Source organism: Numida meleagris, chromosome 5 (genome assembly GCF_002078875.1).
Source record: "Numida meleagris isolate 19003 breed g44 Domestic line chromosome 5, NumMel1.0, whole genome shotgun sequence".
In the NCBI taxonomy this organism is placed as follows: domain Eukaryota; kingdom Metazoa; phylum Chordata; class Aves; order Galliformes; family Numididae; genus Numida; species Numida meleagris.
In genome coordinates, this window is record NC_034413.1 from 56,375,386 (window position 1) to 56,392,285 (window position 16,900).

At 65.1% G+C, this 16,900-nt stretch overlaps 2 protein-coding genes across 2 annotated transcripts in view; both read right to left on the reverse strand.

Moving 5' to 3' along the window:
• Positions 1–7,656, reverse strand: part of SPEG (SPEG complex locus) — a 30,995-nt gene extending 23,339 nt beyond the window's left edge. Inside the window, exon 1 of the mRNA XM_021397474.1 lies at positions 7,175–7,656. Coding sequence (XP_021253149.1) covers positions 7,175–7,595 — 421 coding nt within the window. The 5' untranslated portion in view covers positions 7,596–7,656. The remainder of the gene's footprint in view (positions 1–7,174) is intronic.
• DES (desmin) lies at positions 9,522–13,961 on the reverse strand. Its single transcript, XM_021397466.1, has 9 exons — positions 13,319–13,961; positions 11,812–11,872; positions 11,528–11,623; positions 11,272–11,433; positions 11,069–11,194; positions 10,735–10,955; positions 10,602–10,651; positions 10,329–10,411; positions 9,522–10,248 (listed from the first exon to the last, which is right to left on the reverse strand). The coding sequence occupies exons 1-9, from the start codon at positions 13,870–13,872 to the stop codon at positions 10,207–10,209; spliced, it is 1,395 nt and encodes a 464-aa protein (XP_021253141.1). The 5' UTR covers positions 13,873–13,961; the 3' UTR covers positions 9,522–10,206.

A 16,900-nucleotide genomic window follows, 5' to 3' on the forward strand; every position in this document is an offset into this window, starting at 1 on the left:
GGTGCAGCCCAGCACACTGCCAACTGCCCCGTCACTGCCACTGCAGCAGGCTGCCTGCCACTGTGTCCCCAGATCCCCCAACAGCACCCCTGTCTCCAGAGCTCTGGGGACAAGCTCATGGGACACACCAGGAGCCCCGAACACCCATTTTAGGGCTGTGTCCAGCCATACGCAGCCTCTGCTCACTGCCCCCTCCCCTGTACTGTGGGGGGGCTGGACCCCATCCCAGCAGGGGGGGACGAATCCTGGTAACTCAACGCACCATGCGTGAAGCGCCCGAAGCGCCGCGAGTGGCCGGTTTTCTGCAAAGGAAAAGAGAAGAAAGCATTATCCACAGCACAGCCCCACGCACACCCCCGGCTGCACGCCCACGGGGTACCTGCAGGCACACACCCCACGCACACAGCCGTGCATGGGTGTAGGTGGGCACGTGCAGCGCATGCCCACCACCGCACGCACACACACACCTCTTGGTGCCGCTCCCTTCCTGTTTCCCAGGGGTGACACAGTGCACCCCAGTCCCGCTGCCTGCAGCCAGCAGATTCGCCCGGGCGGGTGCCCAAGTGCTCCGCAGCCCCTTCGAAGCCACCGCCCGCGCCAGCACAGGGACCGAGCCAGCCAAACGTCTTCCAGGCACTGGCCCAGACTCAGCCATGGGCATGGGCCCAGTGTGGGGACAGCATCCCCCAGCCTGGCAGTGGCTGTGCCAGCTGTAAGAGAGGCCGCCTGGCACAAGTGCCATGAGATGACCAGCCTGCCGGGCGGGAGGCGTGGGAGCCGCGCCGTCTGGGCAGGAGGGATGGCAGCGTGGGGCAGAGGTGCCAGCAGCTCCCTGCCAGCTCCCTGCCCTCCTCCTCCCCACAGTTCAGGGCTGGGCATCTGCTTGCCAAGGGCCACCTGGCTGCTGTGCCAAGGCAGGAAGGAAGGACAGGAGATGTGGCATGCAGGTAGTAGGGTTGGACTGCCAGCACCCAGCGTTGCTCCCAGCCCAGCTGCGCAACAGTCTCCCAGGGACAACTGCACCCAGCACCCTTGCTGCCCAGTGTGGAGCTTGAGTGTGGCTCTCCCAGAGCCTCCAACCCATCCTGCAGCTCCTAGGCAAGCTCATGGACAGACAGCCCCCAGGGACAGACAGCCCCAGGGGCAGACAGACAGCCAAGCGCAGCCAGCAGTCAGATGTCTTTGCAAGAGCAGCAGGTTCATTTTACAGCCCCCGGGGTGCTGGTGGGCAGCGCAAAGGGGCTCCCACCGCCCCCTCTCAGCATGCGGTGCTGGCCAGAGGGCAGTGGCTGCACGAGACACATTTGTATTCAGGCTGAGCCAGGTTGAGCCAGGCTTCACCTCCCCTCCCCGACTGCCTGTGCCGGTTCTGGCTGGCAGCCCGCCTTCCAGGCCAGGGAAAGATGGATGAGTGATTAACTGCACCATCGGCGGATAATTCCCCCATTAAAAAATGAAAATGCAATTGAGTGCCATTATCGGGTGCGCTCGCGGCTTCCCCGGGGACTGGCGCCATCAGCTCCCCACCAGATCTGGTGACTGCACCCAGCAGAGCAGGGCATGGCTGCCTGCCCCACAGCTACAAGGGGGTTAGGCCCCTGCCCTCTGCCCCACAACAGGACCCCCGGCCCAGGTCCCTGGGGTGTGGCAGCCACCCACAGCTCAGGGAGCAGCACCCCCAGGTGCTGGGTGACGCAGGGTCACCTCCAAGTCGCCAACCCTCTGCTTTCAAGCAGGGGACCAGGAAGGGGGTGGTAGGGGGCAGGAGCAGCTCGGGACAGATCCCATGGGACTGAGATCTGGGCAACTCAGCCAGTGGCGATGCACCCTGCCTGGGGTTTCATTTGCAGCCTAGGAAACAGCGTGGGAGAGCCCCTGGAGCCCGCCCTGCACCCACAGAGAAGGGGAGAAAAGCCAGTGGGGATGAGCAGCCAGCTTCAGCCCTGCCCCATGGCAAGGTGGGGACCTGGCCCTGCCTCGCTGCCCCGGTGCCTGCATGGAGCCACCCTCCTCATGCAGGGTCCTGCCAGGGGGCTGTCCATCCCTATAGCTGTGGCCGTGGGGCTAGGGGGACTCTTGGGGCCATGGAGCACTGCCCTCACCTGGCACTTGGAGCCCAGCAACGTGGCGCTGGTGTTGCTGACTGTAAGGCCAACAGGGAGAAGGGGCCAAGGGGAAGCAGGGAGGCAGCGGGTGGCCCGTGTGGTATGCCCAGAGCTCAGCCAGCACAGCAGGACCACGCCATGGCGTGCAGGCAGTCCCTAAGAGCAGATGGGGCAGCCAGGTGCTGCCCCAGAGAGGACGGATGCTCCCACACCTGGTCAGGGCTGTAGCCTCCCCACAGCATCCTGGGGGATCCATGTCCCCATCCGGCACCCGTGGGTGGGGACTGCGGAGACACCCAGCAGGGTGACAGCGGGGTGGCCGTGCACCCATGCAGGGTGTAGCAGCGGGGTGCTGCTGTGAGCCCCAGGGGGGGTTCCTGGCAGGATGCCCCCATTCTCCCCCCACCGCCGAGGCCCGGTGACGTCCTTGCTCCTCACTCGGCGGAGCGTGCGGTGAGGCCCGCGGAGGATCTCTGCTGTGCCAGGCATGCTCCTGACGCGGAGGGGATGACGCATGCAAAGCCTCATCTCCAGCTCCGTGACCACCGGCGGCGGGGCCGAGGGGAGACATGCAGCCGCCTCTGCTGGCTCCGGAGGGCAGGGAGGGGACAAGACCCCCGCCATGGGCTCGCAGCCATGCTGGCAAAGGCGATGCCGAACACCTGCCCGGCACTGCTGCGTGGAACTGGCGGCTCTGCGGGTGGGGCTGGCGGTGGGATAAGCCCGGCGGGGGGAGCAGCGCAGGGCCGGGGTCGCCCCCTCCCCACTCGGGATGGACGCGCGCCCGCTTCCCGCTGTTCCCCCCCCCTCCCCCCCCCCCGTTCCTCCGTGCGCTCACCAGCGCGCAGCCCTTACCTGGAAGCGCTTCTTCACCCAGATCTTCTTCATGCTTCTGCAGAGCCCCGGCGGCCCGGCCACCGCCGCTCAGGCCCCGCAGCACGGCAGCCCGCAACTGGGGGGATCCCCGCTGTCAGCGCCCCGGTGGGGCCCCCAGCATTCTCCCGGGGAGGGCGGAGGGAGAGGCAGGGGCTCGCCAGGTTGGGCTCTCGGGAGGGCTGGGGCTGTGAGCATGAAGCATCACTGGAGTGCTCCTCCCTCCATCCTTCCCCCGCCTGCCTCCGCCTCCGCCTCCCGCCAGCCCTGGCACGCAGTGACAGCGGTGGGGGACGGTCAGGGCACAGGTGGCGGGGGCACCGCGGGATGGGGGGTGCGCACGCACATCCCGCACCCCTCTGCCCTCCTGGTGGCTTTGGCTGTGCGAGATGCGGGGCTCTGACCCCCCTGCCCGGAGCCACAGAGCTGCTCTCCCCTCCTGCGCTCAGCACCGCTCAGTGCCGGGGGTCCTCAGCACACCCCAACGTGGATAACAGCAGCACAACGCCCAGCACCGGCTCTGCGTGGCACTGCCACATGCACAACACGATGCCTGGCAGCTCTGGCTGCTTTTCTGCTCTCCCCCTCCCAGCCCACGGCTCCCAACGTGGAGCTTGTCAAGGCTTCATAATCACTCACAAATTACTGGGTACAAAGGGAGCTGCTCGTACCACGCTGCTGACAGCCCCACCATCCAAGGGATGCTGTGGGGTTTCCGTGGAGACCCCGTGCGTCAGGCAAAGCACACAAGTGGCAGAGCTGGCACAAAGGGGATCTCCTGCTGGAGCCCGGGGACACGGGCGTCCCACTCAGCCTGGTGCCATCCCTAAAGAAATGTGCCTTTCTTGGTGTCCCCCGTGCACCCTGGCACAGATCCTCTCCCTGCCACGTGCCACACGCCACAGAGACGCTTGCTCATGGCACAGCCTGTGTGTGAGGACAGACGCTCTGCTCCCCAGCATCCCCTTGCTGCCGCTAGAAGGATGCCCGAGCACACGGTGTCCGCTGCAGGCCGAGGACACAGGGACACAGTGTGACCTTGGCTGGAATGCTTGGGCACATAGCAGGACAGGGGGGGACGTTTCCTACCTTCTGTGCCAGCCCTGCTGCTGAGGCACTGGGCACAGAGGGTGCAGGGAGGGCAGAGCCCTCCCAGTGCCACCAGGGCATGGCACACACCAGTGGGAAGGGAGCAGGCAGTGGTGGGAGCTGGGGGGCAGCACCAGGAGGAGGAAGAGGCCACAGCCCTGCGCACAGCCCCCAGAAGCTGTGCTATATTTACCCACACACGGGCCCGGGTCTCAGCTTCTCGTGTGTAACACAAGCCCTACAGCCCGCGAGAATCCGAGGGGACGGCACATTCCTCAGCAAAAATAACCCCCCGACAGCGGGAGAGAGGGCAGGGGTGGAGGTGACTGACTGGACAGCTGCACACTGCTCCCCTGCCCGCTCCCAGCGCCCCAAAGGGGACCAGCGGCATGGCCCCGCAGTGAGCCCTGCACCAAAGTGGCATAAGACAGAGCTGGGAGATCCCAAAGGGCTTTGTCCCTGTGCACAGCCCCACCTGGGGATGTGGTCCAACTGAGCCAGGCTCAGGTGGGACATGGCCAGGCACAGTGCCCACCCCATGGCATGCCAGGGGCTGGGGTCGGCACAGCAGCATGGGGAAACTGAGGCAGCCCCAGAGAATGCCCAGAGAAGGAGGTGACAGCAAGGGGAGGCTGCAGGCTGTGTCTGGCCTCAAGTGAGCAGAGCGCTCAGCAGGGCTGGCGGGGACTCTGGAGAAAGGGGCAGCTGGCACCGGGTGCAGGCACAGCTCTACAGAGTAAGGGCCTAAAATTAGGCACCAGATAAACGGCGCGAGGTGCTGAGCCACCGGGGACACTGTCAGCATGGCCGTCCCAAGTGGGGTGCCATCAGCACCGCCAGCCACAGCCTCGTGCCCTGTGGCTGTGCGGAAACTGGGGATCAAGGAGGGCACTCGGGGGCTGGGACCGCCACCATAGAGCTGCATAGCTGTGCCAAAATGTGCAGAGCCCCCAGGACACATCCCATGCCCTGCACCCTGCTTCAGGCAGGCTTCATCCCACTGCACCAAGGGGAAGGGGCTGCACAGGGCAGGTATCACTGTGCAGGGTCATCGCACAGGGAGCGCCGTGCAGGGGGCATTACGCAGGGACCGCTTCTCCCGCCTCCCTGTCCCTGCACCCAGCCTGTCCTGCAGAGGCAAGGTTACACGGCGCTTTGATTGCTGAGTACAGGTGGAGGCAAGGAGCAGGACCCAGTGCTGGGCGCTGAAGACGCACAAATCCAACCTTGAAATAAGACGCAGCCTCGGCATCGCTCAGTGCTGGCACAGCGAGGGGGGCCGGGCTCTCTAGGAGAGATTAGTGGGGTTTGGAAGAGGTGATTTAAGCTGGCTTACGGTGAAAAAGGCAGGAGATACAGCTGAGAAATGATACAGCGTTAGTGGGCAAGGAGCCGATGGTGGGGACCCCTGGAGCCCCTCCTGGCCCCACACACAGTCCCTGCTCCCCATGCCAGGCACTGACGCACTCAGGGGACCTGGGAGAAGAGCAGGAGAAAATCATTAGTGGGGTGGAGCGACAGATTCAGGGCAAGGGATTAGAGGAGCTAAATCGGGCTCGTGCGAGCAGGGGAGAATGCGAAGCCGGTGCAGGAGGACCTGGGCGCGGAGCTGGGTGGTGCAGAGCCCCCCCAGCAGTGACCTGAGCCACCTTGGGAGAGCAGTCAGCCCCACAGAGAGCTGCAGCTCAGTTCACACATCAGGGAGAAAAAGCAAAGGACAAGGGACATGGCGCCATGCAGAGACTGCTGTGCTCCGAAGCAGGGCAGAGCCACACGCCTGCCCCAGGGCTGGCTTTGGGTGGCTGTTTGCTGAACAAAGCGCAGGGGAGCGCCCAGGGCAGAGTGACATTCACCCCACAGCTCTGGCTGCTCTGTGCCTCCTGTGGCTGCTCCAGAAACGTTGCCGCAAGGGCTGGGAATCGGGAGCAGGGAGGAGTGCGTCAGCACAATGAGAACGGGCACCTGGGGAAATCAGGTGGCTCCGGGCAAAGACACGCTGCAGGTCGGAGTGACAGAGGGGTGAAGCACCACTCTGTGCCCCCATCACAATCCACAGCACCACTGACTCCAAAGGTGCGATGCACAGTGACCACAAATCCCCACCACAGGGCAGGACTGCTCCTGCATACCTCTCTGCTCCTCCTCCAGGCTCACCACCAGCATGAATGCATGTCCTCCAGTGGTGCACCCCCAGCAACCCAGCCCCTCAAAGAGCAATGCTTCTTCCTCACAGCTGCCTCGTGCAGCACAACCTCATGCAGCACAACCCCAGAGCTTTCGTCGGCTGCAGCCCCAGCACTCGGCACAGTCACACTCACACGTTGGCATCGCTGCCCAACACCTCCAGCCAGGCAGTCCTGGTAGCACCGCAGCGCCCCAGGGAAGTGGCACTGCCCTGAGGTGATGAACCCCCCTTCTGTGCAGTATAAGGCCCCCATCACAGCCAGTTGCCTCACGCACACCCCATATGATGCTGAGCGTAGGGCAGCCATGGGGCTTTGGAGATCCAGCGGATGCTGGCCCCTCCCTCTTGCTAATTTACCACCAGGCCCTGCCTACTTCCATGCAGAAGCTCCTCCTTCATCCCTCAGGCTCCTTCCCCTGCTTCCCTGCATTTGGGGGTCCCGGTTCCCTCAGTGCAGCCCCAGTGTCCCCAGCGCAACCCCAGTGCTCGCTACAGCTGCAGCGGTGACATCACTGCCACCTGTGCCCACGGGGACTGGTGCACTGGGGTGGCTGATGCAGGGGCACCGGGGTGCCGTACACCCAAACAACATGACCGATCTCTCTCTCCTGCTGCCCAACGCAGGCTCACCATCACATGCTCCAACACCTCCACACCCTGGCATCGTGCCCTGCCTGGCAGAGGCTGCTGCAGCCACATGCTCGCTCCCAGCTGCACAGCTGCTCTGGTGCCACCAGCACCAGGGACCCCAGCCCACAGCAGTCAGACATGGCACAGCTCAACCTCAGCCAGCCCCCAGGAACAACACGTGGGGAAAGCCTGCAAAGCATCGCTGCTGCCTTCAGCGTGGGGAAGCAGTGCCGGTGGGGATGCTGCAACTGTGGTGCCGGAGCAGCGGTCCCGATGGCCATGTGGCCCTTACCTTCCATGTCAATGATGGCCAGCACCGCGCTGGTCATGGCCTCTCCTCGCTCGTTCTCAGCGACGCATGTGTATACACCGGCGTCCTCCTTTGTGCTGTCCCGGATCCACAGCGTGCCATACTCGTCCTCGCGTGGGGCCAGCTGCTTCTCGTTGTGGTACCAGCGCAAGCTGGGCCGGGGGTTCCCCACCACCACCACCCGCAGCCGGATGTCACAGCCAGTGCCAATGGCTGCGTTCTTCAGCTTCCGCACGAAGGCCGGCGCCGCCAGGCGAGTGGGGCCCTCCTCGGCCGCCCCCTGCTCCGCCGTGACCTTGGCGCGCTTCGGGGGGATGCCGGGGCTCGGAGGGGCTCTCCCCGTTGCCCGCCCAGTCTCCCCGCTGGCCCCACTGGTGCCGCCACGTGCCTGTGCCCGGTGCATGGTGCTTGCTTCCCTTTCCTCGCCTCCCCGATGCCACAGTCCCGCGCCCCAGTTTCTTCTCCGGTGCACACCAGGGGGTGCCGGTGGCGAGGCAGCCCCCCGCTCCAGGTGCCGTCCAGTTCACAGCCTCCCCCTGGCCGGCCACAGCTCCGAAGGTCGCGGTGCCGTGGGCAAGCTGGGGGCTATTTTTAGGCTGGGGGCTCAGATTGCCGCTCACCGCATCGCTGCTCACCGAGCGCAGCACCCGCGCACCGTGCTCCACCACGACCCCTGCCCGCCCTACACCTCAGCACCTGCTCCGCCGCTGCCCCGCGTGGGTCCCGTGGTGCCGGTGCTGCCCTGCCGCTGGGCCCTGATGTCCCCCCCTCACCCGTCCCGCACAGCCCCCACAGAGCTGCGCTCCCTCTGCCCCCTCTCCTGAAGTGGCAGCTGCCTCTGATATGTCACATTCCTTGGCCAGGCTCCCCCTCTCCGCGCCCGCCACGCAGCCCTGCAGCCCAGCTCCGCTTGCAAAGATAGAAAGGGGCCAGCACCTTTCCATATTAGCAGTGAGGCCGGAGGGGAACCAGCCTTCCCCCCCACCTTCCCCATTCCCAGGCGTGTCACCAGATCGGGACACAGAGACCCTGGTGGCATGCGGAGGGAAAGGACACCGTCATGCTTCCTGCAACGCGAGACCCCGCGGTGAGCTGGGGCAGGATCCGGGCCCTGCACTCCATCTCCAAGGAGGGCTGTGGGTTTGGAGGTACCTCCCCGCAGCCAGCAGCCAGGGCTACTAGTGCCACACAGCGCCTTGCCACCCCCAGGCAAGGCAGGGCTTCCCCGGCTCCAGATTTATGGCACACGTCTCATCACCTGGCCCCAGCCGCCCTCTCCAGGGGCTGTAAATCTGGGTGAGCGGGACATTAACGATATGGCACGCTGCTTGCCTGCCGTGAATGAGCCTGGCTGGGTTTGGCAGAGCCAGCGGCCACCAGCACAAGGGCAGCACATTAGTGGCACAGCACCAGTCCCAACATTCTGCACATAGGGGAGCAGCTGCGATGCCCTGAGACACGCCAGGGTTGGGGACCCCACTACCCACAGCCGGGGCTGCAGAGCAGCTGGGCAGACCCCAGCAGCTCCAGAGAAAAAGCCTGTGAGAGCCCTCAGGCCTCTCTTCTGCTGCACCTCAGAGCCAAGAGGTGCTCCTTCCCCACTCTCACTCCGGCCCCAGGGGTGGCAGAGGGGACAGCTGGCACAGGGCAGCCCCTGGGGCAGCTGGGGTGCAGGGGTCTTCAAGAGGGTGACAAATGGGCAAGGTGGAGAGGGGACGGTGGGGGAAGAGCAGAGGGCAGAGCTCTGGCCCCACCAGCCAGGCAGGGAGGGAAGTGGCTGGTGGTGTCGTCTGTCCCCAGGGCGGTCCTCGATGTCACAGGGCCACCTGCTGGACACAGCCTTTGAGGTCTGAACGCCCTACAGCCCTCTTTGGTCCTGCAGCCAAAAGTGGGGGCCCCCACAAAGACAGGGAGCTGCGCTGCCTCTCTGGTGACAGCCCTGTCCCCGCTGGTGGCAGCAGCTTGGGGACACCTGGCTTTTGTCGCTAAAACATCCCACTGGGCTGGGTGAGGGCAAGGAGGGGCAGCATCGGCTGAGAGCCACCTCAACACCTTGTGACCCCGATGGGGGAACACGGAGCATCCCTCCGTGTGCTGGGGGCCAGCCCAGCTCCGACTGCATTGAGAGGGTCTCAGCAGGGTATGGGGACCCCAGAGTCACTCTGAGCCTGCTCAAGGCTCGGCTCCCCTCGGGGACGGGTTCTGCTGCAGTCCGGGTATCAGCAGGGTTGCTTCCCAGTAGTAGAACCGAGTACCCCTTGATGCCCCCCCGTGCACCACCCCCTGCCCCTCCCACGCCCCCGCCCCATAGATGCACTGGAGGCAGGGCGATGCTCCTCTGTTTATTACAGCCGCCGGCAGTCACGTACACGCTGTGGGGTGGGGGTGCGGTGGGGCGAGGGGTGGGGGCGCCGGCCCTGGCCCCCGGGCCTCTCTCCGGCTCCTCTCTCTCTCTGCCCCCTCTCTCCCACTCACTCACTCCTGCTCTTTCCTGTGTCCACCTACGGGTTTCCTCTCGGCTCACCCAGCCCCGTCCCCGCGCAGCCTCTCCTCCCCTCGAACGGGGCCGCCTCTGGGGCAGCGAGGGGGGGGGAGCGCAGAGCCCCGGCCCCCGGAGCACCCCAACCTCTCCCCGTCCCCAGCATCTCTGCAGCTCCACCCAGGAGAAACGCCAGCTCCGGGCCGGGCTGCGGTGCCGTGCGGGGAGAGGGCTCCTGCGGGACCGCCCCCGAGCGGGGAGGGGGCTGCGGGGCGCGGGGGGATGCAGAACCCGCTGCTGGGACCCGAGGCCACCACCTGCTCCCCCCACCCCTTCCTGCCTGTCCCCTCCGTCCCTCTCTGCCGCCCCCCGGCCCGGCCCTGATCCTGGCGCTAGCTGCGAAGCCTTGCGAAGCCGAAGGAGAGAGCCCGGGGGTGCGGGGGAAGCCCGGGCCGTGCCCGGAGGCGGCCGTGCCGGGGGGATTACGGGCGGGGGGCGGGGGCAGAAGGGCGGCTGGGCACCGGGACAGAGTCTTCTACAGCACCTCGTGCTGCTGCTGGGTCGCCTCGCTCACCACCTGAGGGAAAGGAGCGTGAGATGATGCCATGTTCCCAGTCCCCCACCGCCTGTCTGTCCCCCCCCACCCAAAGCGCTCACCTCTCCATCACGAGTTTCGATGGTTTTGATCATCACTGTCTTCTTGGTGTGCACCTCAGAGCCACGCTGGTCTGGGCTGGTCTCTGCAGAGAGGGAGACACAGGGATGGTAGCCGCCGCGCAGACGCGTGGCATGGGGAGGTGGCATTGGGGCTGGGGATGAGGGTTTCCAGGAGCGCTGAGCCATCCCACCTCACCCAAACACCCCACAGAGCGTCCCCCCCGCAGCTCAGCGTGGCATCCATGGGAGCCCTGAGGGCTCAGCCCAACTCACCTCGGAAATTGAGCGCAGAGGCAAAGGTCTGGTGCATGGGGATGCTGATCCTGCACGGACACAGAGGGGAGAGCTCAGCACCAACCACCCCAACACCACGTCCCCACCTCTCCTCCTTCCCTCTGCCGCTCACCGGTTCTCCTCGCCCTCCAGCAGCTTGCGGTAGGTGGCGATCTCCACGTCCAGGGCCATCTTGACATTGAGCAGGTCCTGGTACTCACGCAGGTGCCGGGCCATCTCATCCTTCAGGTGTCGGATCTCCTCCTCCAGCCGCGCAATGGTGTCCTGGTACCCGCCAGCCTCCCCTGCAAAGCGCTCCTCCATTTCCCGCATCTGGCGCATCAGCGAGTCGTTCTGGGGGGACAGTGGTGTGCGTCAGCAGGGAGGTGGCACGTGGAGTGCTTCTGGGGCACCCCGAAGTCCTTCCTGGGGAGCATGGGGTTCGCCCCACGCTGCCTATGGCTCACCGTGCCCTTGAGGGCATCGATCTCGCAGGTGTAGGACTGGATCTGGTGACGGTACTCCAGCATCTCCTGCTTGGCCTGCCGCAGCGCGTCATTGTTCTTGTTGGCCGCCTGCGTCAGGTCAGACACCTGCAGAGAGGATGTGGTCAGCGGGTGCTGTCATGGGGATGGACCCGCCGGCCCCCAGCCCATCCCCAGCCCCGCACCTTGGATTTGTACCACTCCTCGGCCTCAGCAATGTTCTTGGCGGCGATGCTCTCGTACTGCGCGCGGATGTCCCTCAGCGCGGCTGTCAGGTCGGGCTTGGAGATGTCCATCTCCACCTGGATGTGCTGCTCCTGCAGCTGAGCCTGCAGCTCGCGGATTTCCTGGGGACACAAAGGGATACATCAGGGCTCCATTCCCTGCTCCATTCCCCAGCCCCAGCCATGCCCGCGGGACACGGGGCCGCCCCACACCTACCTCTTCGTGCACCTTCTTGAGGAAGGCGATCTCCTCCTGCAGGGACTCGATGCGTCTCTCTAAGTCGATACGTGCCAGCGTAGCCGCATCCACATCCTGGGGGAACATGGAGAGTGGGGTTAGGGCTGATGATGGGCACCCTCGGGTTGCACAGGGACCACTAGCCAAGGCTGGAAGTGGCAAAGTTGTGCCCACAGCCATGCTCTGGTGGTGGGCTCTCGTTGTTTGCGGAGGGGGCAGGGAGGACAGAGGTGGCCAGGCAGCGTGGGGGCTTGGCTACTCACAGCTCTGAAAGCAGCCAGGTTGTTCTCAGCCTCCTCCTTCAGCTGGATCTCCTCTTGCAGCCTGGGGACAGAAAAGGAGGCATTAGGGGACACCCTGACCAACCCCTGTCCTCCAGCACTGGTTTTCCCTCTTGCTGTCCCCAAGCGCAGCGTGGCTGATGGGAACACAGCAGATTGTCCTGCACTCCCGGCAGGCGGAGAGAGGGCTGGCTTGGGGCCAGGGGCTCTTCCTCCCATTCCCTATTATAGTCAACGGCAACAGGAGCACAAAGGCATGAGGTCAGCTCGGTGTCACGCTCACTGCCCCAGCCCTTATAGGGACGAGTGGCCGGCAGCTGGGGGACGGGGTCCTGAGAGGCGGCCACCAGCTGAGTCACTCATGGGGACAGCAGGATGGGCTGGGCACCTGCCTCAGAGTGCAGGGAACCAGAGTGAGACAGTGGGTTTTGGGGTCTCCACAATGCTGTGGGTATGGGGGGCACCCCAGGAGCTGTGACAGAGGAGGGGCCTGGGTGCCCTAAGCTGCACCTCACAGATCCTCAAGGGGACAGAAGTGCCAGGCTGTGTTGGCACAGTGGTGCAGGAACCTGACACCTATTTGTCCTGTGCCCTCCTCCTCCCCTGACATTTGGGGTCATCCTACAGGAGTGGCGCAGCTGGGTGGCAGGACAGCCGACTGCCATCAGCCTCACAGCATCAGTGGCCCCAGCCCCAGCTGCTGCTCCTGCTGAGTCACCCCCTGAGGATGGGTCTCCAGCCTTCCCTGTCCACGTCCCCGTGATGGCACAGCTGCCAACAGCTGGACCAGAGGTGCTGCCTGGTGGCCCCGTGCTTGTTGTACCACAGTGTCCCTCATCCCAGTGGCTGTTCCCCCTGGCCCCAGCCTCATCCCCACCCTACGGCATCCCTACAGGGCCAGGGAGTCCTTGCAGCTCCTGGCACACCATAGCACTCACGGCAGGTCTGGAGCACTGCTGGCCTGCGGAAGTGCGACCGCTTCCTCCCCTCCCTCCTTCACATCCGGAGCCAGCAAAATCCCCCCCCCCGCATCCCCCCCTGCTTCTGTACATCTGTCTATCTGTCCACTAGGGCTGAGATCAGCCATGAGCTCTTCTTGCTGTGAGCGGAGCAGGGCCCCCCGATCCCCAGCTCCAGGGATCCTGTGCTATTACTGCACAAGAGTGCAAGGGACACCTCCTGGTGCTGGAGACATCCTCCCACTAGGTGCCCCTCAGCACCTCTGAAAGGCTGGGGGGCTCCTGCCCTGTGCCATGCCTTAGGTAACCCCATGCCCTCCCAAGACCTGCAGACATGGTGCCAGGGCTGTGGCCCCACTGCGTGCCCTGCGGATGGGTGCCCAGCAGGAGACACGCATGGGGAGACGCGCAGGGGTGAGGGGATGGAGCAGGGGGGCCATGGTGGTGGGCACCCAGGGGGATGCCAGAAGGGTCTACCCAGGGCTGGAGCCATTCCCAGGGAGGGAGCGGAGAGGCAAGGGTTCCCTCACCTCTGCTTGAGCTTCTGCAGGTCATCTAGCAGGTTGTCACGCTCCACCTCCACACGCGCCCGCTGCCCGGTGAGCGCGTCCACCTGGCGCCGCAGCTCCCGCAGCTCCTCCTCGTACATCTCGGCCACACGCGTGGGCTCCTTGCCCCGCAGACGGTTCACCTCGGCCACCATCAGCGCGTTCTGCTGCTCCAGGAAGCGCACCTTCTCAATGTAGTTGGCGAAGCGGTCGTTGAGCTCCTGCAGCTCCACTTTCTCATTGGTGCGGGTCTGGAGGAACTCCTGGTTCATGGCATCAGCCAGGCTGAAGTCCAGCAGCTCGCCGGCCCCCTGGTAGGCGCTCTGGTAGGTGCGCAGCGGTGTCACACGAGTGGTGCGGATGGTGGACAGGGTGGGCACGGCCGAGGTGCGCGACACCTGGTAGACGCGGGAGGTGACGGAGCTGCCGCTGCCCCTGCTCCCGAATGAGGCGCGGGGGAAGACGGGCGAGGTGCCGCCGCCGAAGGTGCGGCGGTAGGAAGAGACCCGCTGGCTGGAGGAGTACGACTGGCTCATGGTGGCGGTGAGGCGGCGGCGGGGAGCAGGGAGCAGGCAGCAGGGCTGGCGAGCGGCCGGAGCTCGGCGAGGCGTCGGGAGCCGACCCGCGCCGCCGCTATTTGTATCCTGCTGACATCATCGGCCCCTCCTGCTGCGGGACAGCTGGGGGATGCTGCTGGAGGGGACGGCTGCCAGCCCCCGCCCTCGGCACTCACCTGTGGGCACCGCTGGGCCACGGCCCTCCTACAGTCCCCCAATGGCTCACAGCCCCCCTCAGGGTCCCCCTTGGTGCCGCGGTCCCCTCAGCATATTCCCCCTTCCTGGGCAACACTGATGTGGGACCAAGGGAAGGGAAGGGGGGCAGGCAGATGGGGACCCCCCCAGCACTGCCTTGACTCCAGCTGGGGCATAGTGCCCCCTTTGGAATGTCAGACGGACAGCTGGGCCGATGACAGAGAGAAAGAAGGGGACTCAGCCCTTTCTCCTCCTGGAGCCCAGTCCCCATGCCCTAGTGGGCACACTCCCAAAATTGGCCATAAGCACCCCAGCAGCATCCCAATTTGTCCCATGGCGAAAGCCCCAGGCTCAGCTCTCTGTGTGGGGCCAGACACTATCCCCACCATGGAACATGCCCCTCAGAGAGGGGAACAAGGGAAGGGAGCAATGTGGGGGGGCGCTGCCTTGAGAGTGCTTGGAATTACCACCACCCTGACCCCACTTTCAGGCACACAAGGGTCCAAGGTGGGGCAGGGCACCCTCGAGGGGGTGCTGAGTGACCCAGAGCAGGTGCTGGGGTGCAGAGCAGCACAGTGACGGTGACGTCACCCCCGGGTCCTGGCTCCGGCACATTCCCAAAGCAACAGGCATCCAACCAAAATAGCCTCGTACTCATCCGCGTGGGACATCAGTGGTATTTATAGCCGGGGGAGGTACTCTCTTAACCCTTCTTGTGCCAGGTGTGTGGATGGGGACCCTGCCCTCTCCCTGGTCGCTGTCACCCCCCATGCAGGGCTTAGCATGAGTGGGTGCTGGGGACATCTCTCCCCAAGGAACAGCCAGCTCCTGCTGCCAGCACTTCTGGGGTGGCCATCCTGGGGGGCCTCCTGCTCCCCAAGTCCCACTGCCCACACAGTGCCCCCTGCCATGCCCAAACCAGGCTGCTCCAGGAGCTGGCACAGCCCTAGCATTACTGTCCCCAGGATGCTGTGGCACAGGGGACTGTTGTGCCACCGGGCACAGGGTGACACAGCAGCAGGAGCAGTGCTCAGCGCTGCGCCTCCCAGCCCCATGCATGCACCGAGCGGTGCCCGGGCTCAGCACTACAGCCTGGGGACAGTGGGGGGCTGGGTGCTGTGAAGATTAGCAGAGGCTCAAGTTCCCACATCTAGGCTGTGCCCCCCAGACCCTCCTGCTGTCTGGAGTCCGTCCAGGCTGCCCAGATGCAGCATAACACCATGGCTTCCCGGACGGTGCTCGCTGCCTGGCGGAGCCTGACTTTAAAAGGGAAGGTATTTCCAGATGGGGCTGTTTCATCCCAGCGGGGGGGACGTTGTGTAAGGGGGAGCTTGAAGGACTAGAAGGAGAAGATGGAAAAACATACAGCATCCTTCCTCCCCCTGCCCCCCTGCCCTGCTTTGACCATGCCTGGCGCGTCTCTGACCCCATGCATCAGCCTGTGGCTGAGATGTGAAGAGACACATGGGTCCCCACACCAGCACAGCCCCACTGCTCGGCCATTCCCTCCAGTGACTCCGTCCCGCTGCCCCGGGTCAGGGCTGGGGTCAACACACTGTGCATGGGGAGTGGCTCGCAGCATGGTGCTGACCCCGCTCTGGAATGTGCTTTCTGAAGTGGCCTTTCCTTGGCCACCCTACAGCCTTCCGGGACACAGCCACAGGGCAGAGGCCCTGCATTTGGCATAGGGCCGGCAGAGGGACAGACGCCTCTTAGGAAATTCCCTTCCCCATAGCGCGGGAAGGAGGCGGGAGGAGCGGGAAGTGGAGATGTGGGCAGATGGGTCCTTGGCCACGTGTTGGGTTTGTCCCACTCCACCGCACTGAGGACAAACTTAGCATGGTCCCTCCAGTTATGGACCAGAGCAGGGGCAATGCCCCAGGTGATGTCCCCCACCACGCTCAGCATTATTTGGCTCCAGCCCAGGCCGTGCTGACCCAGACGAAGCCTGGGAACGGGGCCCCAATCCCCAGCGCTGGCTTGGCCCCAGCTCCCGCAGGGCCCTGGGATGAAGGCGTCGGGAGCCAGAATGTCAAACAACGCCGTGAGCCAGGCCAGCTGCATCCCCCAGCCGGCCCTCCTCCCTGGCCCTCCCTCCCCTCTGCTCCCCCGGGATTTAAGGCACGCGGGGAGCCGGGCACAGCCTCTCTGGGGCTGCGGGCACTGGGGGCTGCAGCCAGGCGGGCTGCAGGGATAGGGCACCAGCTGCCACTCAGTCCCATACCACGGTGCTGCCAGGCAGGTCTGAGCCCTGCCTGGCCTCCTGATGTGGATGAGAAAGGAGCAGCCAGGGTGTCCCCCCCACTTCGCTGGCCCCCGGCCGTCTCCCTCCGTCCCGCTCCTTTTACAGACACGAGCCTCCGAGGCGCCTTTACCCTAACAGGGAAGGAGCGGACGTCTGTTCTCTCAGGCGCGTGCTATTGTCTAAATAGGAGATCACTCTTCCTCCGTGCCTGGAGCACAGCCCAGCCAGCGTACTGGGGTCCCATGGAGCCCTGGCTGCCCCCAAAAGCTGCAGCCCACTGCCTGCTGCTCTCTTCAGGCTGGCAGTGTGGGCACACAGCAGCCCCAGTCCACGTCCCTCCCTCCCCAGGGGTAGGGACGCTGGGGGTGGCTGCCTGTCCCCAAGTGCCATGGGGATGGCTGGAGATGGGTGTACAACTGCCATGGGGATGCCTGGGGTGATTGGCTGGCCCCATAATCCATGTGAGTGTGTGGGATGTGTCGTCACCTTTGTCCAGGGGGAACTTGTTAGGGCCCAGTGTGGATGCTGAGGGACAGCCACCACCATGCCCTGTGAGGGTGCCTGCCT